The sequence below is a fragment of the Sus scrofa genome, chromosome 1 (genome assembly GCF_000003025.6).
Source record: "Sus scrofa isolate TJ Tabasco breed Duroc chromosome 1, Sscrofa11.1, whole genome shotgun sequence".
Taxonomy (NCBI): domain Eukaryota; kingdom Metazoa; phylum Chordata; class Mammalia; order Artiodactyla; family Suidae; genus Sus; species Sus scrofa.
In genome coordinates, this window is record NC_010443.5 from 165,382,264 (window position 1) to 165,407,894 (window position 25,631).

Consider the following 25,631-nt stretch of genomic DNA (forward strand, 5'->3'; position numbering starts at 1 on the left):
TAAAGTGAAAGTGCTTTGGTTTTAGAAAGATAAATAGATGTTGTCACCCTGGTGCCACTGTGCATGTGTGTGCATACACATGCTCCTATGCATGTATGTGTCGATGTGATAGGAGAGTTTTTTAAAAAGCATGCACACAAGTACACACAGTACAATTTACAACCAAATGGAAGCTTCCTGAACAAGTGTTAATAGGCTGCGGTGCAGTCAGGTTTACATGCAGTTGACAGCCCCCTTTGAAGACAAGAGAAAGGAAATGCACAGATAAAACCACAGTGATAATGAGGGCATATTCAAAATGAATGCCTATAAAAGGTTTCCAGTTTGGGCCTATTCCTTTAAATAACATACTATGCAGGGAAAAAGCAAAAACTTTTCTAAACTCTAAAAAGAACTATTGTCCCCTTATCAGAAACAGGTGGCAAACAACTATTATTTAGACCCAGTCAGACCAGGTGCACAGGCTTCTGATCCAGTGTCCTCCACAAATAACCACTTGAGGGTGGAAGCAAGATCAGATGAGTCCCAGGCGACTATGTTTTAGAAATGAAAAGGAGTCACTTAACGGCTTTTTAACTTTTAATTAACATTCTGTCAGAATGGGCATAAATTGTTACCCTTTTCTATCCATTTTTACTCTTCCCCTCTCTTAGTGGACCCTCCGCACCACAGCTGGTGAGTGGCCAAAAGAGACCATCTCTGCAAACATCTTAAAACAACCTCAGTCATTTATAAACATTTTAATAGCACATGATCTGTAATGAATGATTAAGTAAAACCTTTTGTGTTAAATTATGATGTTAATAATGATTCTGTCTCCTGTAATTTATTATGAATTCTCAAATGCTTCGGGTTTGATTTTGATAGAATGCAACAACAATGGAGTTTATGTGATGACTTTATTTTTAGAACTCCTTCTTTGAAGGCACACATTTCCCCGCTACTGCTGCTACTGTAATTATGTACAAAACCAATCACTCATTAGAGTTAGGATACATTATCTTCTAGACAGATGAGGCTAAATAAGCAACACATTAATAATTCAGAGAGCAGTTCATTATGCATGTGGATGCCTGCTTCGTAACTGAAATAAGAACCTCATCAGCCTCTGCCAACCCTTAAACAATAGTTCTGTGTTATTGCAACCACATTCAAGTTTACGCTTGTTAAACTGCTACTTGGATTATTTTATCAAACATTCATTTATTTGTGGTCCCTTACTGCTGAGAACAGATTTTGGAAGCTCCTTTTTTAAGTTAATGATTTGAGCAATGGGTGTTATTAATTCTCGGAATATTATAAACATGATTAATTTTCAGGCAGAGATTTATTACATAAGGATTTCAACTATGTCAACTGAAATGCATCACTGTCAAAACAAGTATCATGGTGAAAATAGAATATGCTCCACACTTCAAGTGCTGGTGCTCAGAACTAAATCAATTTAAATTGTGGCTGAAGCAAAATTATATTCTCCAGTGAAAAGGAGTATTTCGAGCTTCCTTTATTTGGCTTGAAGCATTCTTGTTAGACTGTGATTTAGAAAGGTAGTTTAATAAAACTAGACTTCGATCAACAACATTTTCTCTCCTCCCGCCCCCCCATTTTCCTAGAAATGGCTAACCTCTGAAATTCCCACACAGTCCAAATGTGGCCAGTGGGAATTTAAAGAGAACAACACTGCAATGAAAGACAGAGTTCATGGAGTTCCCGTGGTGGCGCAGTGGTTAACGAATCCGACTAGGAACCATGAGGTTGCGGGTTCGGTCCCTGCCCTTGCTCAATCGGTTAACGATCCGGCGTTGCCGTGAGCGGTGGTGTAGGTTGCAGACGCGGCTTGGATCCCACGTTGCTGTGGCTCTGGCGTAGGCCAGTGGCTACAGCTCCGATTCGACCCCTAGCCTGGGAACCTCCATATGCCGCGGGAGCGGCCCAAGAAATAGCAAAAAGACCAAAAAGAAAAAAAAAAAAAAAAGAGTTCATGAATTCTGATCCTCTCTGGCCTCAGTTTTCTCATTTGTAAAATGGGGGAGGCCTAAATGATCCCTAGGATCTCTTGAGGGATTTGATTTTTTTATTTTTATTTATTTTTTTTATCTTTTTCCAGGGCCACACCAGTGGCATACGGAGGTTTCCAGCCCAGGGGTCCAATCAGAGCTGTAGCCGCCAGCCTACGCCAGAGCCACAGCAATACCAGATCCAAGCTGCGACCCACACCACAGCCCACTGAGAGAGGCCAGGGATCAAACCTGCAACCTCATGGTTCCCAGTTGGACTCGCTAACCCCTGAGCCACGACAGAACTCTGAGGGATTTGATTTTATGGGGCCTATAGCATAGGGCTCTGTATCAAGCCTGGCCCAGGCAGTTTCATATATAGTGGGGTGCTGGAAACACATCCTGTAAGGGGCCTTAGGAAGGGCCCATCCCTCTGTACTACCACCTTCCACTGAAACATCTTTTTCTTGCAGAATTTTTTAGAAAGGAATAATATTGTTGTGACAGGTCACATCCTAAGTTCTCATCAGCCATCACTTTGACTATCAGTTAGTACCTTCAGCCAGATTCAATTAGAAGTAAATTTACCTACTTTGTGCCAGGCACTCTACTTATTCCAGAGGATGTAAGGATGAGTAGCAAAGAGCTTCAAGTTTTTACGGGATGCAAATAGGTCAGCTACTGCTATAACAAGATAATAACATCCAAAATGTACTCAGCCTTAACTTTACCAAAGTGCTTTATGTGAATCTTTATATGACCTAATATATTAGGTAGGTACCCTTATTATTATGTTCATTTTTAGATAAGAAGACTGAAGTTACGAGATGTTAAGAACCTGTGGAAGGTTACTCAACAAGCAAGTATGGAAGCCAGGATTTAAGCCCAGGCCTGTCAGACCCTAAAGCCTATGCATCTGACCATTGTGCTATCCAACCTGCCTTGTGTTGTATGAGAGTCAATGACCCAACCCCGGAGTAGAGCTTTAGCTCATCCCTGAAGAAGTCTCTGGTTGAGGCCATAGAGAAAGCTCTTTTTCCAAAAGAAGCTTCATCTCCTTGTGTAATGAGGTTATTTGCAAGCATATTACCATTATCCACTGGCTCCTAATCTGCTCTGAGCTAGGCCAGGACTCAGTGAACACTGACCAGGCCAGTTGGTCACAGAGGAGTCTTCTGATGCCATAAAATCCATTTAAGTTATGATTTTCTTGGCAAACCTAAATGGATTTTACAGCATCAGAAGAGAATTGAGGAGGTCCCATCATGACTCGGTGGTTAACGAATCTGACTAGGAACCATGAGGTTTCAGGTTAGATCCCTGGCCTCACTCAGTGGGTTAAGGATCCGGCGTTGCTGTGAGCTGTAGTGTAGGTCACAGACTTGGCTCAGATCCCGAGTTGCTGTGGCTGTGGCGTGGGCCAGTGGCTACAGCTCCGACTAGACCCCCTAGCCTGGCAACCTCCATATGCCGCAGGTGCGGCCCTAGAAAAAGACAAAAAAGAAGAAGAGAGTTGATTATACAATACAGCCTTTTTAAAATGATGTTTTCTATTTGGATATTGCTTTATACTTTAAATAGACATGAGCGTATTTGATCCCTATGATAACTCCAAGAAACAGGTAACACAGGGATTATCATACCCACTTTACAGATTAGGAAAGTAAGTCTATTTAAAGTTAAGTGAGCTGCCCAAGGTCATAAAATTAAGTAGCAAAGCCTAAGTCTTCTGACCCAAGCACCTTTCTGAGGAAAAGATATACCAATTGGTTGTTTTTTTTATTTCAAATAATTTATTATCTTATTTGCAAAATTATTTAGTTTAACAAATGATAATAAGAGCTAACTTGTTTTTGGGTGCCTCCTCTGTATCAGACACCATTTCTAGGTATTGATGAACTCATCTAATTCTCAAGAGAGTAGTGTCACCTGTGCTATCAGGCTAGATAAAAGACAACCCTTGATCACTGACAGTTTCTTTCCTGCAGAAACTGTGGAGTCAGTTAAGTCCTTAAAAAAAAGTAGATGTATCATGTATGTTCATTTTTATTAGCATTAGTATAACACATTTATTAAGCACTTAAACCAGGAATTTCACCAAACATCCAGAATTCAGAGACATTTGACAAAGTCCTTGTCCTTGAAGAGTTGAAAAGAAGTATAAGACAGCACATATACCAGGAAAAACCACAAGGTCTCATTTAAGTGCCATTTGAGTGACAGTCCATTAACCTGCTGCTGGAGTTCTTAGGAGAAATAACTGTGGACTGGCAGGGACAGAGGACGCTTTACTAGGAACAGAGAACTTGGTCTGGCCTTAAAGATGAGGTCAGTCACTAAGTGGCAAGGAGAGGCAGACCTCCCTCAGCAGCAAGGACAGGCTGAAGAGAGCCCACAGTCTGTTAGGAACCAGTTGGGCTGGTGAGAGAATCTGGGAAGGGAGACAAGTGATTCACTGAGCAAGTTTGGGAGAGTCTGCCAGCTAAGCCAGGTGTCTGGATTTCATTTGAAGGCAAGGAAGAGACACTGAAGAGTTCTAAGCACTGACCAACCTGGGTTTGGGAAATGTTTGATCTGGTGGTAATGCTCAGAATCCCAGGTACCAGTGGGGGAAGGAACAGCCTGGAAAATTACATTTAGTGTAGGTCCACAATGCTCCAGGCCCTGTAGATGTTTTCAAAGAAGCAGCAACAACAGCAGCTACCATGTATCAGGTGCCAGGTGCTGTGCTAGATGCTTATTTAATCAGAAGTCAGAGAAGTTAAATGACATATCCACACAAGATCACACATATAGTAAATGGCCTAGTTAGGTTTTGAACTTTAGTTGTTCTGACTCAGTATAACCTTCCCACTACAGAATTCTGCTTGCATCCCCACCTCCCTGGTAGAAAGGAGAAGCAGCTCTCCAGGCCATATGGTCTGGAGTAAGATGGTGATGGTCATGGAAAATAAGACATTGCTTAGAGACATATGCCAAATATCCTAGCTTTTCTTTCAAATTCTTTATGAATCACAAGCTCAGGTCTGGGAGGAGAAGGAATTGTGGTCCAGAATTACTTTGGAGCCAAGATACATAGCACTGAGCTGGATCCTGCTACTAGACTTCTGCCTACCTCACTCCCTTGCTGACTGAGGCCTGATTTGGGGTTTGCTAGTTTATATACTATGGTAGTATAAGACAAGTTTACAAGACAAAATTAACCTTGGAATTATCTTGTGAATTCATGGTAATTACCATGCGATTACATGCTCAGTAATCACAATGGAATTCCAGAGTATTTACAGTTCACTTTCATATACAAAAGCTCAGTCTTCTGGGCCTTGGTTGTGAAGGCAGGAGCATGGCACAGCCTGGCATGGCAGGGTGAGCAGGTCTGGTGGTCACGCTCCTCCAGACTGACTAAATAGCTGGGCCAGAACTTCTCTTAGTCAGTTCTTGGTCCCCCTCTACCCCCGCAATAATCCCTGCCAGGTCCACCAGAGCTACACTGTCCTCCAAAAGACATCCTCTTGAGGCAAGGCCTAGGATGACTAGGGATAATGTGATTATCCTCTGTGTTCTGTGAATCAATCTCTGCTTCTTCCGCAAAGTACTCATGACTACAAGTCCCTTGAATTACATCCTTTGAAGAATCTCTTAAATCAGAGGGAAGTGCAATCCACCGACTCTATTTCATGTAGCCATTCTTTCTTTCATTCAATAAACCCTGAATACTAGCATCATGTCCAGTCTGGGGATTCAGAAACCAAACAGTGCCTACCCTCAGAAAACTCCCCAGCCGTGTAAGGGAGCCAGCCAAGGGAACAACTCATGATAGGTCAGGGTGATAATAAAGTACAGTTGTGAGGCATAGAGGGTCAACTAGATTTTCCTTTGTAAAAATAAAATTCCCAGTGGCTCAAAGTGGGACAATACCAATGGAGGCACACAATTCAATGCATTAGCCTGTAGGAGCCTAACATTTTTGTAGATGTGGACCCTGCTTATGTGTGGGAAGAACAGGCTTAATAGTACTCATAATATGACCATCAGATACACTACTATATGTAAGGGTTGAAGGAAAATGCATTAACACATGGGAGACATATGTCACAAAAGGTGAAGGTGAAATCTGAGTGTGTGTGTATGTGTGTGAGAGAGAGAGATGCAGATACAAAGGATGATGTTCATTCTCCACTGGGCACTCACTCAGTTGGCCCCAGTTACCCTGCATTAGTTCAGAGATGGAGAGAGAGCCTGGAATATCACAAAAGACAATGTCAATGTCAGGTCATTAGATCCTTGCAGCCAGCTGTGAACCAATAGCACCTCCTTTTCTTTCTCCTATTTCAAGTCACTGCATGAGACTGGGCACCTGGCTGCCCAATACCTAAAGTCCCCAAAGTTCAAAAGCTGAGCCAGGCATCTCCATTTTCTATGCCCTAAGGTTGGCCATGGCTCTATGTTCAGTTCTCCAAACTTCCATTTGTCCAAAGACAAACACAGCTGTCAGAGTCAAATATCACATCTCACAGGCTACAAAACTATCGGGTTATAAACACTTTCTTTTGCACATATTAAACTAAGTATTTTAGGAGATATTATATTTGAAATACTTTGGGCTTACTGTAACCAGTCTCTTTGGGATAGTTCCTGCTGATAGGGAAGCAAGATTAAGAATAGAAATTTCCCAAAGAAAGCAATGGGAATCAAAATTCAAATGCTGGTCTCCTCAAGGAAGCGGAGAACACTTAGTGATTTGCTGCCAAAGAGCACAGTATGGAAAGTACGACTGTATCTTTACATCAAGAAACCTGGATAAAACTACCTTAGTCACGTGACCAAGGTTGGCATCATCAGTGATGTCATGTTGTTACATGTACCCTTGATACAAGGTAATAAAAACGTCACTTCACCTGTGTAGCCCTCTCTCCAAAACCCACAACCCCATCTAATCGTAAGAAAAACATTAGACAAACACAAATTGAGCAGCATTCTACAAAATGCTGATTTGATCAGTACTCTTCAAAACTGTCAAGGTCATAAAAACAAAGTGAGACTCAGAAACTGTCACAGCCAGAAGAACCTAAGGAGACATGACAACTAAATATAATGTGGTATCTTGGAGGGGATCCTGGAACAGAAAATGGTAATTAGGGGGAAAACTAATGAAATCCAAATAAAGTACGGATTTATGTTAATAGTAACGTGGCAATTTGGATCCTTAGTTGTGACAAATGTACCATATCAATGTATGATGTTAACAGTAGGTGAACTGGGTGTAGGCTATACGGGGACTCTCTGTATCATCTTTACAACTTTCCTATTAATCTACAACGGTTCTAAAACTAAAGCTTTATTTAAATACTTTTGTAAAGACTCTGACATTCACTTGTGATTTTTTTTTCCAGTCACTGGCAGCCAGTCGCTATGCAGTGATGAGCACCCAGCTGAGGCACAACAATCTTTCACTGGTTTTCCATTATGTTTTTCTCCAGATGTGTAAGGCCCATGGCATTGGCTATGATATCAAGGTATGAAGGGTGACAGCTGGCCGAGGTTGGACCAAATACAGGCCAAATACAAGTGTGAGCCAGGAAGCTAATAATTGGAGACCTTTCCAATTGATATTCTTTAAACATTGGTTTGATATGTATTTAGAGGAAGGATGAGTGCTGCTTGGGAAAGGGCAGAAAGGCAACTCCACAGGGAGACACTTGGTCCTGGAAGCTGATCTCTATCCCAAAACTTGTATGCCTACCTTGTAAAGCAAAGGCCCTGTAGCTCACCAGACTTAGGGGGACCATCTCTTCATCTTGAAGCATGTCCTGAGCTTTCTGACCTACCCAAGGCTGCTTACTAATGAACATTCTCTAGTCTGCTTGTGCTGCCATAACAAAACACCATATACAGGATGGTTTAAACAACAGTAATTTATCTCTCACAGTTCAAGGGGCTCAATAATCCAAGGTGAAGCTGCCCATCAATTTAGTTCCTGGTGAGGACTCTCTTCCTGACTTGCAAAATAACTACCTTTTTGCTATGGCCTACCATGTCAGGGATAAAGCAATTGCTGATGTCTCTGTTCCCTCTTCTAGAAGGACACCAGTTCTATCTGAACAGGGCTGTACCCTTATGACCTCATTTAACCTTAACCATTCCTTAAAGTCCCTGTTTCCAAAACATTCACATGGCAGATTAAGGCTTCTACATATGAATTTAGGGGGGATATTTACTTGTGGAAGACCCCTCCTACAATATACCAAATATATTAAAATATTCACCTCTCACATTAAATATAACTCATGGATAATGATAGAGAATTGAGCAATAACTAATAGATGAAATTTTTGATTTGTAGATACTCAGTTCTATACTTATTTTTATTTTTTATGCTTGAGAACAAATACAATGTTTTAGGTTTCAAATCTTGTAATAGGCCCTTTAAAAGCATATGGAACTTAGGTACAGAGCCAACAGTGAAGAGTATGGCCTGGCTGATATTTGGCAATCCCCATTGCACTTTAGGGCACTGTCACACTATTTGCAAATACATAATAAAGCTCATAGTCCCTTGCAAATTACATTAAACTTGATAAAAATATAGAAAAGACAATGTTAAGTTAACAATAACCCACAACCTTCGGACCAACTAAAATATAGAAAAGAATGAAAAGGACAAACTGAACTGATTTATCTGAAATTAACTGTGGCATCTGCTCAACACAATCTCTTTGAAATTAAATACAGCTGACCATTGAACAATGCCAGGGTTATCAACCCTCCACACAATCAAAAATCCAAGTATATGTAAGTTTACAGTTGGCCCTGTGTATCTGCAGTTCAACATTCAAGGATTCAACCAGCTATGGATGTGTAGTAGTGTAGTAGCAACTGTTTAAAAAAAATTGTGTCTAAGGTGGGCCCATGCAGTTCAAATTCACGTTGTTCAAGGGTCAACTGTAGTTTTTAGCCCAAACTGATCAGACTTCCATGCACCAAAAAGTGGCTAAATCTAACTCTAGCTTTATCTAAATCAATTTATTTTATACTCTTCTAAAATATCAAAAAGACCAAGCTCTGTAAGTGGCATATTTGACAGGGAAGGTCTCCTGCTGAAAAGAAAACATGCTCTATAACTTTCTATTGCCCAAAATTATTATTAGAGATTTATTTCTTTGGCTGAAGGCTTTGTACTTGATTGAAGTTCTGGTACTCCTGGGAAAAGTAAAGCACCAAACTATAAGTTATTTATATTTTTGTGGCTCTGAGTTAATCAGATTTATTTCTAAGAACAAATTTTAGTACAGGAAAAGGCTTCTATGGCCCAAGGGAAACAGAGGATGATGCAGAGGAAAGGGTTCCTCTGAGGATGGAAGAAAAAAGAAAGGGCAGAGAAGTGCAGAGCATGTAACAGGCATAATTTCTTAGACTCTGCCTCCAGGTCGCCTGTGCTAAACAACATATAAAGGGTGAAAGATAAAATGGGAGAGAGAGAAACATAGATTGGGGGCAATGGAGTTATGGAACAATATGAATAAGAAAAAGAAAATAGAGAGGATAAAATCCAAAGACTGGAATGATCTATTAAAAAGGTAGGAGGGGATAAATAGAAAAAGAGCAAATAATACAGAGAAGTACAAGAAGAGAGAAAGAAAAGAAGAAATGGAGTCATAAAAATTTAAGACAAGAAGAAGGAAACATGACTACTTGGGAAATTTGGAAATTCTCTAACAATACCCTTGCTCTGTTTTTCCTGAGATGCATTCTTATCTTTTCAGACTCTGGGGGCACATGCATTCTTGGTCAGAACACTCCCCTTGTTTTCTTTGTTGCCTTTTCTCAGAAAGGCATTTACTAAGCACCTACTGTGTGCCGGCACAGAGCTAAGCACTATTACTTTATCATCTGTTTAACCATCATATCTCTTCTATAAGAAGTTATCATTTTTACCATATCACAGTGAGGAATTTATGCTTAAAAAGTGTTTAAGCACTTTCCTAAGGTCACAGAGACAGGCATTTTATGGAGACTCCATAATTGTCCAAATGTAAAAATGATTCTTTCTCTTACACCAGGGCATCTCCTATGTGCCTTTTTACCCCTAAGGACTATTTCTCAGTAATTACGTATGTTTCTAAAATATTATTACCAATCCAATCCAAGAATTCTAGGATCCACTTCAAATAAAATATTCCATTTGGTTAATTCTTATGTATTCTTCAGCTGAAGAAGTGCAAACTTCTCCATAATCCCCATCACTGTCTCAACCTTACAAAAAAAGGAGATATGTTTAACAATTAACTTCCCTAAAATTCTATTGCCTCCTTGGGTTTTATTCTGAGTCTAAAAAGAAAATCACTTACCCTAATTCCATTGTAACCTATGCTACTTGCTCCCATTCTTGGTCAAATTTAATATGGGTTCTCTTTCCAGAAAGAGAAGTAACATTACCAATACACTGGGAGTTCCCGTCGTGGCTCAGTGGTTAACGAACCCGACTAGTAACCATGAGAACTCGGGGTCGATCCCTGGCCTCGCTAAGTGGGTTAAGGATCCAGCATTGCCATGAGCTGTGGTATAGGTCGGAGGCTACAACTCCAATTCAACCCCTAGCCTGGGAACCTCCATATGCCACAGGTTGAGCCCTAAAAAAGATCAAAAAAAAAAAAAAATACACTGGAGTTCTCGCTGTGGCTCAGCAGTAATGAACCTGACTAGTATCCATGAGGACAGGGGTTCAATCCCTTGCCCCGCTCAGTGGGTTAAGGATCTGGTGTTGCTGTGAGCCACAGTGCAGGCCGCAGACTCAGTTTGGATCTGGTAGTGCTACAGCTATAGCATAGGCTAGCAGCTGCAGCTCTGATTTGAACCCCAGCCTGGGAACGTCCATAGGGCAGGTGTGGCCCTAAAAAGACGAAAAATAAAAATAAAAAAAAATAAAATAAAACTCAGTGCTACCAAAAGAAGAATCCTCACAAGTCCTTATTCTCAACATTTTGTTTTTCTTCCATTATCATCACAGAATTTCACATGATGTGTTTTTGTCAAAAATATCAGGGATTAAAAAAAGGAGATGAGATCACCCTATGAGTTTATTTTTCCTTGCTGAATATTAGAGGGAAGCATTGCTGAGTCTGTAACCAACTTGCTGGGTCTCATTCCTGGTATTTCTGTAATGCTACAAAATACCCCCACTGGTTTCCTAATGAAATGAACTTGTAATGAAAGCCATATGGAGAAAAGTGTCATGTTTACTGCCTGAGACAGTGTGGCAGAGCTGGTCTCACACATACATAGGCAGTGTGCCATGGTCCTAAATAGCTCTACAACCACGAGCAATCACTTCCTCAGGCCACAGTATTGTCATGGTGGCAATCATTAAGGTTGTTCAGAATGTTCTGATCTTCCTCCTTCCAGACACATAACAAAATTATACTTCCTTAGCCCTCTCCCTGAAGTCAGGCATGCCCATGCAACTTGTTTTGGCCAGTGAAATATGAACAGAAGTGATATATGTCCTTTCTATGCAGAAGCCTTTAAGAGCCACTTCATGAGTCACCATATCCTTTTTCCTGCTTTCTAATTCCTGGAAACACATTGAGATGGTGCCTCCTTCAGCCCCAAACATACCAACAGTGACCAGAGATGCATGCCGGACATGTGGGAAATGGAGTATGAGCAAAATCCAACATTTCTGCTATAAAAACTGAGAACTGCCTTTTAATTACTGTAGCATAACCTACCCTACCTGATTGATTCTGAGGTTCGTATCTAGAAAAGGATGCTCCCCAAACAGAAAACTAGCATTTTCAACATGTCATCAGTATAAATTATCAATGAGATATTTTATATTTTTGTACTAAGTCTTTGAAAGCTAGAGCACATCTCAATTTCTTTTCTTTTTTTTTCTTTTTTTTTTTTTTTACAAGTGGCCGCACCTGCAGCATATGGAAGTTCCCAGGCCAGGGGTCGAGCCACAGCCACTGTAGAAGCAACGCCGAGTAGTTATGTTGTGAGCCACACGGGAAGTCCGCACATCTCAATTTCAATTACTAATATTTCAAGTTCTCAGTAGCCCCATGAGGCCAGTGTTACCACATTGGACAGCACAGTAAAGAATGCAAGACACCTTAGAGATCAACTGGCCAATAGTTCTCAGCCCTGGCTGCCCATTAGGATGGCCTGAGTGAGGAGCTTTAAAAAGTACAGATGCTCAGAAGTTTCCATGTGGCTCAGCGGTAATGAGCCCGACTAGGATCCAGGAGGATGCGGGTTCAATCGCTGGCCTCGCTCAATGGGTTAAGGATCTGGCCTTGCTGTGGCTGTGGCGTAGGCCGGCAGCTGTATCTCTGATTCCATCCCTAGCCTGAACTTCCATATGCCACAGGTGCGGCCCTAAAAAAGCAAAAACAAATAAATAAATAAAAATTAAAAAAAATAAAAAGTACAGATGCTCAGGCAAGGCTGGGATTGGGTTGAGGCAAGTGAGGCACTTTACCCAGAGCACCTATTGTAATACAATATGTTAAATAGAAAAGTTAATGCAAGAGATCCATGATGAACAAAATATCAAAATTTTAAATAAAAATACAGGCATGATTTTCCTTTGCCTAAGGCTCTAACATGGTTTCGCATGGCATTGTACCCAGGGCCCACTCCAGACCAATTAAATCACTATTTCTGGAGGTAGAGCCCAGGCATTACATTTTTTAAAGCACTCAGATGATTCTAATTTGCAGTGAGCATTGAAAAAAGCCAATATCGTCACTCAGATTTCCTGATAAAATGGGGAGTCAAATGGCAGTTATAATTTTGGCATGTGGTATCTTTTACCAAATCCCTCAAATATATATATTTTTTTCCCTGTATTTCCAGTGATGAGGAATTCACAGCTTTCACGGGGCAGCCATTTCCACTACTGGACAACTCCAGTGTTAACTTTTATTTATTTGAAGATAAGAGTTTTAAAAGATAATTTTCAAAAACAGGATAAAATCATGCCTCATACAGACACAAAATTAAATACACAATGAAGTTTTTATTTAAGAGAGAAGAATTAGGCAGATATTATAACTAGAACAAAAAAGAATCCAAAAAATCAGACATTTTTATAGATCATGACTACTGAAATGAATATGCATATAGAGGCAAAACTAGTTTTTCCACAAGTGGAGCAGAACAGGAAAATCAACTGAACCCTCACCAGACAGGACAGAATTTGCTTTGTCTCAGTCACCTACAACTTACCAAATTGTAAAATACCTCTCATAGAATCAAGGTGTACTATAGACAGCACATAATTTTCCTTTTAAGTATGAATTATTTTCCACACAACAAAATGCTTCCCTATACTTTTCTTTGGGTGATTTATTTATATTTTTTAATAAATTTATTTTTCCGCTGTACAGCATGGGGGCCAAGTTATACTTACATGTATACATTTTTTTTTCACCCTTTTTTCTTTTTCTTTCTTTTTTTTTTTTTTTTTGCCATTTCTTGGGCCGCTCCTGTGGCATATGGAGTTTTCCAGGCTAGGGGTCTAATTGGAGCTGTAGCTGCCAGCCTGTGCCAGAGCCACAGCAACGTGGTATCCGAGCTGCGTCTGCAACCTACACCACAGCTCACGGCAACGCCAGATCGTTAACCCACTGAGCAAGGGCAGGGATCGAACCCGCAACCTCATGGTTCCTAGTCGGATTCATTAACCACTGCGCCACGACGGGAACTCCTCACCCTTTTTTCTGTTGCAATATAAGTATCTAGACATAGTTCTCAATGCTACTCAGCAGGATCTCATTGTAAATCCATTCCAAGTTGTATCCGATAACCCCAAGTTCCCGATCCCTCCCACTCCCTCCCTCTCCCCCAGGGCGGCCACAAGTCTCTTCTCCAAGTCCATGAGTTTCTTTTCTGTGGAAAGGTTCATTTGCGCCCTATATTAGATTCCAGTTATAAGTGATGTCATATGGTATTTGTCTTTGTCTTTCTGACTTATTTCACTCAGTATGAGAGTCTCTAGTTCCATCCATGTTGCTATAAATGGCATTATGTCATTCTTTTTTATGGCTGAGTAGTATTCCATTGTGTATATATACCACATCTTATGAATCCAATCCTTTGTCGAGGGACATTTGGGTTGTTTCCATGTCTTGGCTATTGTGAATAGTGCTGCAATGAACATGAGGGTGCATGTGTCTTTTTCAAGGAAACTCTTGTCTGGATATATGCCCAAGAGTGGGATTGCAGGGTCATATGGTAGTTCTGTGTATAGATTTCTAAGGTATCTCCAAACTGTTCTCCATAGTGGCTGTACCAGTTTACATTTCCACCAGCAGTGCAGGAGGGTTCCCTCTTCTCCACAGCCCCTCCAGTACTTGTTATTTGTGGACTTATTAATGATGGCCATTCTGACTGGTGTGAGGTGGTACCTCATGGTAGTTTTGATTTGCATTTCTCTTATAATCAGCGATGTAGAGCATTTTTTCATGTGTTTGTTGGCCATCTGTATATCTTCCTTGGAGAACAGTTTATTCAGGTCTTTTGCCCATTTTTCCATTGGGTCATTGGCTTTTTTGCTGTTGAGTTGTATAAGTTGCTTGCATATCCTAGAGATTAAGCCCTTGTCTGTTGCATTGTTTGAAACTATTTTCTCCTCTTCTGTAAGTTGTCTTTTTGTTTTCCTTTTGGTTTCCTTTGCTGTGCAAAAGCTTTTCAGTTCGATTAGGTCCCATTGGTTTATTTTTGCTCTTATTTGTTGTTTTGGGAGACTGACCTGAGAAAATATTCATGATGTTGATGTCAGAGAGTGTTTTGCCTATGTTTTCTTCTAGGAGTTTGAGGGTGTCTTGTCTTATATTTAAGTCTTTCAGCCATTTTGAGTTTATTTTTGTGCATGGTGTGAGGGTGTGTTCTAGTTTCATTGCTTTGCATGCAGCTGTCCAGGTTTCCCAGCAATGCTTGCTAAATAAACTTTCTTTTTCCCATTTTATGTTCCTGCCTCCCTTGTCAAAGATTAACTGCCCATAGGTGTCAGGGTTTATTTCTGGGTCCTCTATTCTGTTCCATTGGTCTGTCTGTCTGTTTTGATACCAGTACCACACTGTTTTGATGAATGTGGCTTTGTAGTATTTCTTGAAGTCTGAGAGAGTTATGTCCCCTGCTTGGTTTTTGTTTCTCAGGATTGCTTTGGTGATTCTGGGTCTTTTGTGGTTCCATATAAATGTTTGGATTGTTTGTTCTGGTTCTGTGAAAAATGTCATGGGTAATTTGATAGGGATTGCATTGAATCTGTAGATTGCTTTGGGTAGTATGGCCATTTTTACAATATTGATTTTTCCAATCCATGAACATGGAATATCTTTCCATTTCTTTACATCTTTAATTTCTTTGATTAAAGTTTTATAGTTCTCGGCATATAAGTCCTTTACCTCCTTGGTCAGGTGTATTCCGAGGTATTTGATTTTTTGAGGTGCAATTTTAAAAGGTATTGTATTTTTGTATTCCTTTTCTAATATTTCATTGCTGGTATACAGAAATGCGACTGATTTCTGAATGTTAATCTTATATCCTGCTACTTTGCTGAATTTATTAATCAGTTCAAGTAATTTTTGAGTTGAGTCCTTAGGGTTTTCTATGTATAGTATCATGTCATCTGCATACAGTGACAGTTTTATCTCTTCTCTTCCTATTTGGATGCCTTTTATTTCTTTTATTTGTCTAATTGCTGTGGCTAGGACTTCCAAAACTATGTTGAAGAGCAGTGGTGAGAGTGGACATCCCTGTCTTGTTCCAGATTTGAGTGAGAAGGCTTTCAGTTTTTCCCCATTGAGTATTATATTTGCTGTGGGTTTGTCATAAATGGCTTTGATTATGTTCAGGAATGTTCCCCCTATACCCACTTTGGCAAGACTCTTGATCATGAATGGATGTTGGACTTTGTCAAATGCTTTTTCTGCATCTATTGAGATGATCATATGGTTTTTGACTTTTGTTAATGTGGTGTATGACATTGATTTATTTGCATATGTTGAACCATCCTTGTAAACCTGGGATGAACCCTACCTGGTCATGGTGTATGATCTTTTTGATATGTTGTTGGATTCGGTTGACTAAAATTTTGTTGAGAATTTTTGCGTCTATATTCATCAATGATATTGGCCGACAGATTTCTTTTTTGGTGGTATTTTTGTCTGGTTTTGGAATTAGGGTGATGGTGGCATCATAGAATATCTTTGGGAGTGTTCCGTCTTCAACCTTTTGAAGAATTTTAAGGAGGATGGGCACCAGATCCTCTTTATATGTTTGGTAGAATTCACTTGTGAAGCCATCTGGTCCTTGACTTTTATTTGTAGGGAGTGTTTTTACGACATATTCAATTTCATTTCTAGTGATCAGTCTATTCAGTTGGTCTGTTTCTTCTTGATTCAGTTTTGGCAGGCTGTAAGATTCTAGAAAACTGTCCATTTCTTCCAGATTGTCAAATTTGTTGGCATATAGTTGTTCATAGTATTCTCTTACAGTATTTTGTATTTCTGCAGTATCCATTGTGATTTCTCCTTTTTCATTTCTAATTTTGTTTATTTGGGTTCTTTCTCTTCTCTTCTTAGTGAGTCTAGCCAGGGGTCTGTCAATTTTGTTTACCTTTTCAAAGAACCAGCTCTTAGTTTTATTAATTTTCTCTATTGTTTTTTGAATCTCTATTTTATTGATTTCCTCTTTGATCTTTATAATTTCCTTCCTTCTGCTGACTTTAGGTCTTTTTTGTTCTTCTTTTTCTAATTCATTTAGGTGGAGGGTTAAGTTGTCAATTTGAGATCTTTCTTCTTTTTTGAGAAAGGCCTGTATCTCTATGAATTTCCCTCTGAGCACTGCTTCTGCGGCGTCCCATAGATTTTGAGAAGTTGTGTCTTCATTATCATTTGTCTCCAGGTATTTTTTAATTTCCTTCTTGATTTTCTCATTGACCCATTGGTTTTTTAGTAGCATGTTGTTTAGTCTCCATGTAGTAGGTTTTTTCTCATTTCTTTTTTTTTTTTTTTTTTTTTTTTTTTTCTGCTATTTCTTGGGCCGCTCCCACGGCATATGGAGATTCCCAGGCTAGGGGTCCAATCGGAGCCGCAGCCACCGGCCTACACCAGAGCCACAGCAACGAGGGATCCAAGCCGCGTCTGCAACCTACACCACAGCCCACGGCAACGCCGGATCGTTAACCCACCGAGCAAGGGCAGGGACCGAACCCGCGACCTCATGGTTCCTAGTTGGATTCATTAACCACTGCGCCATGATGGGAACTCCTCATTTCTTTTCCTGTGGTTGATTTCTAGTTTCACGCCATTGTAGTCAGAGAAGATACTTGACATAATTTTTATGCTTCTAAATTTGTTGAGGTTAGTTTTCTGTCCCAATATGTGGTCGATTCTTAAGAATGTTCCATGTGTACTTGAGAAGAATGTGTATTCTTATTTTTTTGGATGTAGTGTCCTGAAGACATCAATTAAATCTAACTTTTCTATTGTTTCCTTTAGGATCTCTGTTGCTTTATTGGTTTTCTGTCTAGAGGATCTGTCCATTCATGTGAGCAGGGTATTAAAGTCTCCTACTATGATTGTATTCCCATCAATTTCTCCTTTTATGTCTGTTAATATTTGGTGTATGTATCTGGGTGCTATATTTTTTACTCATTGACCTTAGAACAGTGGTTTTTAAATTTTAATGTATGGAGTTCCCATCTGGCTCAGTGGTTAACGAATCCGACTAGGAACCATGAGGTTGCAGCTTCGATCCTTGGCTTTTCTCAGTAGGTTAAGGATCCGGCATTGCCATGAGCTGTGATGTAGGTCTCAGACACAGCTCAGATCCCACGTTGCTGTGGCTCTGGGGTAGGCCGGCGACTACAGCTCTGATTAGACCCCTAGCGTGGGAAACTCCATATGCTACAGAAGCAGCCCCAGAAAAAGGCAAAAAGACCAAAAAATAAATAGGTAAATAAATAAATAAATTTTAATGTGTAGGAGAATCACCCAGGAAGTGAGCTAGAAGGCAAGATTCCCAAAGGACACAAAAGCAAAAAACAAATAAATGGGACCTAATTAAACTTAAAAGCTTTTGCACAGCAAAGGAAACCTTCAACAAAACAAAAAGACAACCTGCTGAATGGGAGAAAATATTTGCTAATAATATGACCTGTAAGGAGTTAATATCCAAAATACATTAACAGCTCATATAAATCAACATTTAAAAAATAAACCACACAATTGAAAAATGGGCAGAACACCTAAACAGACATTTTTCCAAAGAAGACATACAGATAGCCAAGAGGCACATGAAAAGATGCTCAACATTGCTAATCATCAGGGAAATGCAAATAAAGACCACAATGAGATATCACTTCACTCCTATCAGAATGGCTATCATGAAAAAGACCACAGATAACAAATGTTGGCAAGAATGTGGAGAAAATGGAACCCTATACACTGTTGGTGGGACTGTAAACTGGTGCAGTCAGTGTGGAAAAGCATATGGAAGTTTGTCAAAAAACTAAAAATAAAACCATATGATCCAGCAATTCCAGTCCTGGATATATATATTAAAAAAATACTAATTTGAAAAGATACATGTACCCCAATGTTCACAGCAGCATTATTTACAATAGCCAAGATATGGAAATAACCTAATTATTCACCAACAGATGAACGGATAAAGAAGATGTGGTATGTATATATAATGGAATGCTACTACTCAGCCATAAAAAAGAATAAAATTTTGCCATTTGCAACAACCTTGGACTTGGAGGGTATTATGCTTAGTGAAATAACTTAGAGAAAGATAAACACTGTTACCACTTGTATGTGGAATCTAAAAAATAAAATAAAATAGTGAATATAACAAAAAAGAAACAGATTCACAGATATAGAAAACAAACTAGTGGTTACTAATGGGGATAGGGTAGGGGGAAGGGGAAAGATAGAGGTATGGTATTAAGAAGTTCAAAGTACTATTATATAAAATAGATAAGCTACAAGGATATAGCACAGGGAATACAGCCAATATTTTATAATAACTATAAATGGAGTATAACCTAATTGTGAATCACTATGCTTTACACCTGCAACATATAATATTGCACATTAACTATACCTCAATTTAAAAAAGAATATGTAGTTAATATATATAATGGAATATTACTCAACAATGAGAAAGAAGGAAATCCTGCCATTTGCTACATGTGTGCAACCTGAGTGCATTGTTCCAAATGAAATAAGCCAAAAACAAATATTGTACAATATCACTTCCATGTGGAATTTTAAAAAGTTAACTTAGGAGTTCCTACTGTGGCACAATGGTTTAAGGATCCGGCACTGCTACAGCTGTGGCACAGGTCACAGCTGTGGCTCAGATTCAATTCCTGGCCCAGAAACTTCCATATGCCCCAAGCATGGCCAAAAAAAAGAAAAAAGAAGTCAACTCATAGAAACAGACATTTTCTAACAGAATAGTGATTACTAGAGGTAGGGGTTGGGGTGGGATTGATAGATGTTGGTCAAAGGACACACACTTGCAGTTAAAAGATGAATAGGTTCTAGGGCTCTAATGCACAGCATAGTGATTACACTTCAAAACTGCTATAAGACTAGATTTTAAATGTTCTCACCACAAAACAGAAATAATTATGTGAGATAGAGGTCTTAGCTAAAGCTACAATGGTAATCATAGGGCAATAAATAAATATATCAAATCAACATGTTATACACCTTAAACTTATACAGTGTTATATGTAAATTATAACCTGGATTTTTTTTAAAAAAGCTCTGTCCTAGAACGTATTTACTCCATATTCTGGAGACAGACTTTCCAAATGTACTTCTCACAATATTTGCAAATAGCTCTAAATTTCAATTCAAATCAGTCTTAGTGATCTTAGTGTAATATGTTTTCTTTGTTTTCAACGTAATATTCAATTTCTTTTTTCCCCTATTCAAATTGTATAGGAAAGACAAGGAACTGTCTTTATATTATATGAACACCTGAAGAGAGACAAGTTGGGAATGTTGTGAGTATGAAGTGTGTCCATGAGATGTAAAAAGCTAAGAAAATAGACTACAACAACCAACAAAAATGATGCTTCTCATACATTTTAATCAGCATGCTGATTCATTGGAAGTCTATCTTGTTTTATTTAGATCTTCAATTATTTCATAAATTGACTTTAGATGTGTCAGTGAGGGTTTATAAGTATTAATTGATTAATTATCCAAAACTGATGAGTAAGAGGCTAGTTTTTGGTTGGTTTTTGTTTTATTTTTTAGCCAAGGCATACATTAAGTAAGATCTCAGTCTCAGACCAGTGATTGAAACCGGGCCACAGCAGTGGAAACAATGAATCCCAACCACTAGACCACCAAGAAACTCCCGTTAGAGGCTAGTTTTAACAACACATTACACTCAAACGTATACATCTACAAGGCAGAGCAAGTCTGACTGATGAGGAACCAGCTCAGACATCCTGATTGTGGAAGAGCATTTCTCATTCTGGCATGTTTAGAAAAATACTTTGGTGACTTGGCAAGATGCTCCAAGGGTCTGTAGCCCCTCCTCAGATCCAGTTCTGGCCCTAATGCAGTCCCCTCTAGAAACATTTATGCTGAGAAGAGTCCTATTGCACCACTCAGGAGGCTTCTCTATACTTCCCATTTTCTTGCAAATTTCTCTCCAGGGTATTCTAGAGAGCTAGCAAAATTATCTCCTCATGTAGGACTCAAAACTTTAGAGCCACAAACCTGAATTGTGTCTTATTCACATCTTGGAATGTGGTTATTTGGTAACTTTAAGTCATCTTGACTTATTGGAAAACTGTTTCTACCCTATGTTTTTCTTCCTTTTAATATTTACAGCATACTTTAAAAGATGAGCAAATATTAACTTTTATTCTTTGTGTTGCTTGATTTTTTTCTGGAGGATTAGGAGAGGCTTGTCATGAGATGACTGGGTTTTGTTTAGCTTTATTGCAATCATGTCATATCAGGTGAAGGATCCAAGAGGTGATGACTTTTCAGACCAGAACTTTGTGGTTTGCTTTGGGATAACTTCATACTGACTCCATTTATACTGGGGTATTTCTGGAAATAGGGGAATCTGAGAAGTTTCAAGGAAAGGAAAATGAAGGAAATTCCAGAGAGGAATTATTAATAGGGAAAGTGACTTAGAGTCCATTCAATTTTTTGGTTCCCAACCTGGGCACCATGGACTTGAGGAGACTGAGGAGGTATGGTGAAAGGAGCATGAATCCATTTGTGGACCTAGCACTACACACACACACACACACACACACACACACACTCTCTCTCTCTCTCTCTTTTTTAAAAGTATGTCTCAATCTTCAGTATATGTAAGAATCGCCTGGGGGACTTGGTGAAACACACATTTCTGGATTCCAAATCCAAAGATTCTGATTTTATTGATTTGGATAGGGCCCAGGAATTCGTTTTAAGAAGCAGCCAGGTCTAATACATACTGACCCTCTGGTGATAAAATACAAATCACTGTTAAAAATTAATGACACTAGGAGTTCCCACTGTGGTGCAGTGAATTGAGGATCCAACTGCAGTAGCTTGGGTCACTGCAGAGATGAAAGTTCAACCCCTGGCCCAGCGCAGTGGGTTAAGGATCCAAGGTTGCTGCAGCTGTGGCATAGGTTGTATTTGAGGCTCAGATTCGATACCTGGCCTGGGAACTTCCATATGCCACAGATGTGGCCGAAAAAAATTAGTGACTCTGAAGTTGCCTTTGGCTATTGTTCTTTCTATTAAAAGAAGACACACTATTGTTCTGTAGCTAAAAGGGGTAGGCAGTCCTTGAATTTGGGGAATGTAACTCAAAAAGTTTGACAATACTTATCTAGCCCAACTCCTTCATTTCAGAGAAAAAGAAGTGAAAAGCCAGAGAGCTTAAGTAACTTCCCCAAAGACAGTCAGTGGCAGGACACAGAGCTCTGATCTCCTGTCTTGGGACCTGGGAAGGTTTCTACTCCTACCCTGACCCAAGGGAAAGCCTAAACAGGCTGGAAGGCAGCCTCTCCAAAAAGGTCTAAGCCTTAGATTCAAAGGCAGCCTCTCCAAAAAGGTCTAAGCCTTAGATTCAAAGGTGACTTATTCTACAGGTAACAAATGGAAAAGAAGTAATCCCAGAGCTCTTTACAGCTGCTTTAAGGGGCAGCTAGCTCTTCGCGTTTACCTCCTCAGGACAATTTTTTTTTAATTAATCCATTCATTTAATCTATTTTTTTCCTTTGATTAAATAAAAGTTTTAGAGTTTCCTGGTGGCTCAGTGGGTTAAAGATCCAGCATTATCACTGCTGTGGCTCAGTTCACTGCTGTGGTGTGTGTGTAACCCCTGGCCCAGGAACTTACACATGCCGCAGGCAGAGCCAGAAACAAAACAATAACAACAACAAAACCCCAGAAACTTTTAAAAATAGCTAGAAAAATGCCCTGGAGTTTTGTTTCCAAGTTAAATTTTTTTCAATGATCTAGTTGTCTGAGAATGTTCACTGACCAGTTTAATTCTACAGGATGGTTTGCAAGTTGTCACTGAAACCTTCTTTAAATGTGTGCTCAGCTTTATAAAGACAGCTGTTAGTGAATGTGGCACATTTTCCTCTGCACATAGATGGGCTGCACTCAGAAAGAAGTAGCAGGAATTATTTGTAGACTTGAAATAGAAAATAAACCCTAGATGAAAGTCTCCAGAACACTAAGGTACAAATGTCTCTGTAGGCAAGTAAATTGTTAAGCATGAATTACACTCAGCAGCAATTCTCTTAAACTAACTTAATTTTTAAAATGAGCTAATACTAGTGTCCTAGCTCAGTGGTAGCCTTTTGCTAGGAATGACTGAACCTATTCCTACATTCTGCTAAGTTGATTAATAAAAATATTTATTACACAAATCCTTTTTGTTGACAAGTTAAAATGGAGCCTCATCTTTCATATCTCCCTGAAGATTGCCACCTTGTGAGATTGAAAATACTCATTAAATTCCATCATCAGACAGGCACAAATGAGAGGGTGATTGTTTTTAAGCATGTGAGGGGAATCATTGGTAAACTCATTTGTTTGGATATCATTAACAGAACAATCGGTGAAGATCTCCAGGGGGTCCTCATGACCTTTGCTCGCAATCTCTTCATCATCCATCAAGAAATATCAGCACCTAATATGCAAGGCGAGACCAATTTTAAGGTGAGGTGTTAATTAACTAACGATCTTGGTTAATTTCTATACAAGGGCTGAAAATACCTCATGCTGTATTGTAAACAAGTGCTAAACCATTTTTTTTTTTTCACTTTAAGCAGAGCGTATTTTAGAATGTGCAGGGTCAATATTGTAAGGTTCCCACTGAACCTGTTAGTTAAATTTAATAGTTTGAAACTTTTTCTTTGAAATATAGTAGATTTGTTTTAACTTGCTGCCATTTCCAAACCTAAGTTTACAAAGCAACAGGGCTTTCTCACGTTGAAGTTGAAATGTCGCAATGGAGCCAAAATAGACTATCACAAACAAAAATCCTGAATATAATCTACCTATAGTTCAGATAATACAGTGTCTGGCTCAGGACTCCTGGGAAGCCCAAGTTCCTAGAGCCAGAAAAGTTCTGAGATCCCCATGAAGGACAATGTGTGTAGGAAGAAGCAGAAGAAAACTTCAGCATATATGTAAGCCATCTGCTTCACCTAATTTTACCAAAATGGGACAGGTGTTTCATCACTAACATTTTGAAGCTCCTAAACATCCCTTAAAGATGTTGGTTCAGGAAATCCAGTCATGTGTAATTGACTAGAAGTCTCCAAACTCTAGAAAACAGGAACAAGATTTGTACGAAAGGTTTTAAAATACCAGCTGAACAGAGATGAACACTTGGTATTGCTTACTAAAGTCTGTATATAGTTCCCAGTCTGAGACTTCAGCATGCTTGAATAGATCCAGTAATTCAAGGGACTCAATCAGAAACAACATATGATTTTTCTCTTAAGTGGAAAGCCCAACAAAAGCTTGATAAGAAGAAAAAATTTGAACTACCTTTTTTTTTTTCCCCTTGAGTTAGGGCCTGGTCCCTTAGTAACAGTAATAAAGATAATGACGTTTTGCTCTTCAATGTGATTTTATGTGTTGCATCAACTTTCACTGGTCCTAAAGGATCTATGCTCATCATTTATATTATAAGTTCCTGCCAGCTAGCATCATTTTATCTGTTACTATGATGTGCAAAATTCTAAGTCTATATGCATATGATCAGTTTACTCAGTCCAAATACAGCTAAGAGTCAGAATCAGATGTGCTGTGAACTGAACTGTGTCCTCCCAAAGTTCACATGTTGAGCCCTTCATCTCCAATGTGATGATATACAAAGATGGGGACTTTGGGAAGTAATTATGTTTAAATGAGGTCATAATGGTGAGATCCTCATGATGGGACTAGTGTCCATATAAAAGATCAGAGAGTGTGCACTTCTCTCTTCTTCTCCCTCTGCCCCTCCCCTTCCCACCCTTCTCTCTCTTCACCACCCCTGCCATCTGAGGATACAGCAAAAAGATGGCTGTCTGCAAGCCAGGAAGAGAGCTCCCACCGGGAACTAAATCAGCTAACACTTTGATCTTGGACTTCTCAGCCTCCAGAAATGTGAGAAATAAACTTGTTGTTTAAGCCACCTTGGATACTGAAGAAATACACAAAACCATAAGAGAATACTATAAGTAATTATATACCAACAAATTTGATAACCTGGCAGAAATGGACAACTTTCGAAACATATAGCCCACCAAAGCTGAATCAAGAAGAAATAGATGATTTGAAGACTAGTCACTAGAACTGAAACAGAATCTGTAATAAAAAAAAAAAAAACAACTCCCTAGAAACAAAAGTCCAGGACCAGATGGCTTCACAGGCAAATTCCACCAAGCATACAAAAAAAAAAAAAAAAAGAAAGAAAAAAAAAAAACCTTTTACTGATCTTTCTCAAACTCTTCCAAAAGATTAAAGAGGAAGGAACACCCCCAAAGACATTCTACAAAGCCACCATCACCCTGATACCCAAAGCAAAGATACCACCAAAAAAGAAAATAACAGGCCAATATCTTTGATGAATATAGATGAAAAATTCTCAACAAAATATTACAAGCTGAAACCAGCAACACTTAAGAAAGATCATACACCATCACCAAGTGGGATTCATCCCAAGTTCCCAAGGATGGTTCAACATATACAAATCAATCAATATGATACAGCACATCAACAAAAGAAAAGATAAAAACCACATGATCATCTCAATAAATGCAAAAAAAAAAAGCATTTCACAAAATTCTACATCCACTCATGATAAAAACTCTTACCAAAGTAGGTACAGAGGGAACATATCTCAACATAATAAAATCTGTTTATGACAAATCCACAGCCAATATAATACTCAATGGTGAAATGTGGAACAAGACAAGGATGCCCACTCTTACCATTTCTATTCAATACAGTATTGCCACAGCAATCAGAAAAGAAAAAGAAATAAAAAGTATCCAAATTGGAAGAGAAGATGTAAAATGGTCATGATATGCAGATGACATGATACTATATATAGAAAACCCTAAACACTGCATACAAAAAC

General features: G+C 39.1%; 1 protein-coding gene and 1 long non-coding RNA gene across 5 annotated transcripts in view; one reads left to right on the forward strand and one right to left on the reverse strand.

The window, feature by feature from the left end:
• Nucleotides 1-25,631, forward strand: part of IQCH (IQ motif containing H) — a 226,439-nt gene that overhangs the window by 189,174 nt on the left and 11,634 nt on the right. Inside the window, exons 18-20 of the mRNA XM_021100401.1 lie at nt 7,391-7,513; nt 19,970-20,031; nt 23,110-23,218. Of these exons, the coding sequence (XP_020956060.1) occupies nt 7,391-7,513; nt 19,970-20,031; nt 23,110-23,218 (294 nt within the window). The remainder of the gene's footprint in view (nt 1-7,390; nt 7,514-19,969; nt 20,032-23,109; nt 23,219-25,631) is intronic.
• Nucleotides 1-25,631, reverse strand: part of LOC110261942 — a 181,971-nt gene that overhangs the window by 127,448 nt on the left and 28,892 nt on the right. The gene's annotated exons all lie outside the window — the stretch shown is intronic.